The sequence below is a fragment of the Echinops telfairi genome, unplaced genomic scaffold (assembly GCF_000313985.2).
Source record: "Echinops telfairi isolate 266 unplaced genomic scaffold, ASM31398v2 ScPeMD7_7469;HRSCAF=8507_0, whole genome shotgun sequence".
In the NCBI taxonomy this organism is placed as follows: Eukaryota; Metazoa; Chordata; class Mammalia; order Afrosoricida; family Tenrecidae; genus Echinops; species Echinops telfairi.
This window is the reverse complement of record NW_022111372.1, coordinates 45,323,451-45,327,948: the sequence shown is the minus strand read 5'-3', so window position 1 is coordinate 45,327,948 and position 4,498 is coordinate 45,323,451. Positions and strand designations below refer to the sequence as shown.

The window sequence follows — 4,498 nt, the reverse complement described above, 5'->3', positions numbered from 1 at the left end:
GGAGATCTTTCTCAGGCAGCCTCTCCTGCTAGAACTTGAAGCACCACTCAAAATACCTGGTGACATCCATGGGCTATACTATGATTGGCTTCGACTCTTTGAGTACGGTGGTTTTCCACCTATTTCTTGGGGACTACGTAGACGGGGGAAGCAGCCCTTGGAGACGATCTGCCTCTTACAGCCCACAAAATAAAATACCCAGAGAACTTTTTTCTTCTCGGAGAGAACCATGAATGTGCCAGCATCAATAGAATTTATGGGTTTTATGATGAATGTAAAAAAAGATACAATATTAAACTCTGGGAAAGGTTTACAGACTGCTTTAACTGTTTGCCGACAGCCACCATCGTGGAGGAGAAAATGTTCTGCTGTCCTGGAGGTTTCTCAGCAGATCTTCAATCTATGGAGCAGATTCGAATTAGGGCAAATTATGCGACCAACTGATCCACCTGATCAAGGTCTCCTTCGTGATCTTTTGTGGTCTGACTCCAATAAAGATGCCTTAGGCTGGGGTGAAAATGACAGAGGAGTGTCCTTCACATTTGGTGCGGAAGTGGTTGCAAAATTTCTTCATAAGCATGATTTGGATCTAATTTGTAGAGCCCATCAGGTGGTTGAAGATGGATATGAATTTTTTTTGCCAAGAGGCATGGTCACTCTGTTTTCTGCCCCCAATTATTGTGGAGAGTTTGACCATGCTGGTGCCGTGATAAGTGTGGATGAGACGCTGAGGTGCTCTTTTCAGATTTTAAAGCCGGCTGAGAAAAAGAAGCCGAATGCCACTAGACCCGTCACTAGACCTGTCACACCACCAAGGGGTCACACTGATCACAAAGCAAGCCAAGAAATAGATGTTCTTTTGACACTACCTAGTTGGGACTTGTAACATAGAGTACATAACTTTCCTTTTTGAAACTGTACTGGTCAACTTATTCAAATAGATCTGTTATGTTAGTAGGCCCTCCCTCCATTTTTGATTACTGAATATCATTTGCTGGTTATAGCAGCAAATATGAAAGATCCTCTCCACTCTCAAGAGAAATAATTTGTTTGATTTTTTAATTCTCTGGTCCTTTTGCAAGCAACTTGAATGATGGCGTTATAGCTGCTTGCACCTCAGGACAGTTTGCCCTGTCTCAGGCATACAGAGACAGTTGATTTCCCCCCCCCCCAATTTAGTACAACCCGTGAATAATGTAAATGTGTTTTCTTTAGGGCATAAAGAGAGTCCTAGAGTGCTCTGAATCTGTACATGAATCTATGTCATTGTCATAAAATGCATACTGCTGATATAAACCACTATGAACTTGTTTTGTTTTTAATTTGTTTCATGTACAAACTGATTTTTATGGCTATTAACATTTTAGGAGTAACCTTCAACCTTGCCAGCATCACTGGTATGATGTATATTTAATTAAAGCACATGTTTCCCTTATCATATACTTAAAATGACAATTAAAGCCATTATTTTTTAAAGAGTGGCATGTATTAAAAATTGAATTGTGCCATCTAAAATGCTAAGTGTATACCTTACTTTCTCATACCTGTGAACATGGCCCCGTGTGGCTATGGGATATTTTAAGATGTTATCAGTTAAGTTAGCATAAAGGAAGAGAAGAGGCACAGAGAGACTGACAAAGTGAGAGAGACCATGTGAACATGCATCTATAAGCCAATGAATGTCTGGTGCTGTCAAATGGCAACCATGTTGTTGTGGGAGAAGATCTTCTAGCGTCTTCAGAAAAAAACAGCTTTGCTGACACCCTGAATTCAAGCTAGCATCCCAAATTGTGACGGTAAATTTCCGTTCTTATGGACCATTCACTTTGTGGTGTGTTTTGTTGTTCTGGTAGTGGTTGTTTTGCATTTTATCTGTATTTATTTGTAAAATATTAAGTCATATTATATACATATTATATAACTAGAATTTCTGTAATTAAGTATTTTGAAACTGTATCATATTCCCTTAATGAATATATAGAAGTTCATATCAGTACTTTCCTGGGGTTAGATACTTAGATCATTTTGTAAATAGTTTTATTGACATGTAATTCACATATAATATAATTCAATGGCTCAATTGTATTAAAAATTGTATAATCATACCCACAAGAAGTTTTAAAATATTTTCTTAATTTTTGTACTCATTGTTATTAGAACCCCATTTCTCTGCAACCTCCCCTGCCATACTCCTAAGGAACTATTACTCTGGTTACTCTCTAGAGATTTATCTATCCTGGATTTTATATAGAGAAACACACACACACAAAGCAACAAAATAAAACAGATGAAAACCTCAATTGAAAAGAATTTTTGCAGCCCTAGGAAACAAATACATAGAAGTAAATTTTTACATGGCCTAGGAATTTAGATTTGCTGAAAGATTCTGTGTAACAGTAGACAAATACTATAAGTAATTCAAGAAATTCTGTTTAACAAATTATTTATTGCCATCTGAAAATACAAAAATCAGTGGGGCGCCTAGGGATCATGCAGACGGTAGTCTCTGTTCTCAGGAAAAGGCCTGCCCCTAGTGGAGACAGATGGGCATGTGAGAACAGAGTTGGGGACTGGCTGTGCAGGAGACACAGATGAGTTCCGTGGACACAGAGAAGAGCTGATAGATCTAGCTGAAGGCTTGGGGAATTAACAGCATTTCAGTGGATGGCCAATGTGTTCGATTGTGAGGCTGGCACTGGCCCATGCAATATTTATTTCCTTCTGCTGTTCACGGAGTCACTATGGATTGAAACTGATTTGATGGCACCTGACAACAACTACTACTACATGGGGTCATTGCGATGATAAAATGAGTACGTCTTCAGATGGGTGTCCGGCCGGTAGTGAATTATATTTAAACAATATTGGGTTTTAAGTAAGGTGCCCTGGTGGCACAGTTGGTTACATGTTGGCTTGGTAACCTCGAGGTTAGCTATTTGAAAGTGCCAACCGCTCCTGGAGAGAAAGATGAAGCTTTCTTTTCCAATACAGAGCCACAGTCTCAGAAAGCAACAGGGTGGCCTACCCTGTCCCACAGGGTCACTATGAGTTGGAAACTTGAAGACAGTGAATGTAGTTTGGTATTTTGAAACTTAAAACTATCATCTCCTGTGCTGTTTAACAATCACCTTTGTCCCCAGTGCCTTCCTTAGGGCCCCCGCTACTTCCTTGTTGCGCAGGCTGTAGATTAGGGGGTTCAGCATGGGAGTGATGATGGAATCAAACACAAAGAGCCGCTGGTCCACCGCTGAAGGAAGAGAGGAACCAGGGGTCATGTAGATAATCATGGCTGGACCAAAGTAGAGGCTTACCACACCTAGGTGAGAGGAGCAGGTGGTCAGAGCCTTTTTCTTGCCTTCGGGGGAGTTCATGCGGAGAACAGCGAGGAAGATGAGGATGTAGGAAGTCAGGATGAGCCCAAAAGGAATAAGAAGGAAAACAATGCCTGACACCAATATTACTTTCTCATACGTGGACGTGTCCTCACAAGACAGTTTCAGAAGGGCCATGACTTCACAAAAAAAATGATGAATCTTCCTGGAGCCACAGGTAGAAAAGTGCATGGCATAAATTGTGTGCATTAGAGAGACAAGAACACCCCCAGCCCAGGAGCTGGCAGCCATTTGCATACAGACTCTGGGGGTCATGAAGACTGCGTATCTCAGGGGGCTACAGATGGCCAAGTATCTGTCGAAGGCCATGAGGGTCAGGAGAACGCACTCAGCCACTCCTAGCATCAAGTAAAGAAAGATCTGGACACCACAGCCAATGCGAGAGATACTTCTGTGTCCTGAGAAGAAGTCAGCCGCCACCTTGGGGACAGTGGTGGAGATGAGCGTCAGGTCCATGAGGGAGAGCTGGCTGAGCAGGAAGTACATGGGTGTGTGGAGGTGGACATCCCCACAGATGAGTAAGGCCAGGATGGAGTTTCCAGTAAAGGCCACAACAAGAATTAAGAGGACAATAGCAACAAAAATCTCAGGATGCTGGGAGTCAGAGAAGAGGCCTAGGAGAATGAAATCTGTGGTGGTGGATTGATTTTCTTGCCCCATGTCTTAGCATGCTTGATGGATATGGAGTGTCATCAGAGAAGAACACAAAGTGAGAACTCCTCACTTTACGTGTAAATGCATCACTAAGTTTAACCTATTTCCGAATTCTAAGAGTTTTTATAAAATCAAACCCATATATGTAACAAGATGATTTGAATAAAGGATTGCTATCCCTGTTCATTATCTATCAGAAACTGAGACTATTAAGTGATCCACCACTAGACTGCATTGCTTGGCACAATATCTGAGTCTTTCCATGTGGATTCATCCGCATGTGTGTCAGACTGGGTTATTCAGAGGATCAAAAGCTCACACACTTGTGGAAACTGAGAAAACCCAAATCTGTGGGTCAGGTTTCAGGCTTCGCCTGATTCACATGGTTTCAGGGACTGATGAATCCAAGATTGGGAAATCAGATGAAAGGTTATTTGCTTGTGAGATTGCAG

General features: G+C 41.6%; 1 protein-coding gene and 1 pseudogene across 1 annotated transcript; one reads left to right on the top strand and one right to left on the bottom strand.

Moving 5' to 3' along the window:
- Window positions 1-851, top strand: part of LOC101658608 — a 9,846-nt pseudogene extending 8,995 nt beyond the window's left edge.
- Window positions 852-3,101: 2,250 nt separating this feature from the next.
- LOC101658930 (olfactory receptor 2V2-like) lies at window positions 3,102-4,052 on the bottom strand. The gene has a single exon (XM_004697204.1). The coding sequence runs from the start codon at window positions 4,050-4,052 to the stop codon at window positions 3,102-3,104; it is 951 nt and encodes a 316-aa protein (XP_004697261.1).
- Between the last annotated feature and the right edge of the window lie 446 nt (window positions 4,053-4,498).

Excerpts from the sequence above, each read along its gene's own strand:
- LOC101658930 (XM_004697204.1), bottom strand. The coding sequence starts at position 4,052 with ATGGGGCAAGAAAATCAATCCACCACCACAGATTTCATTCTCCTAGGC.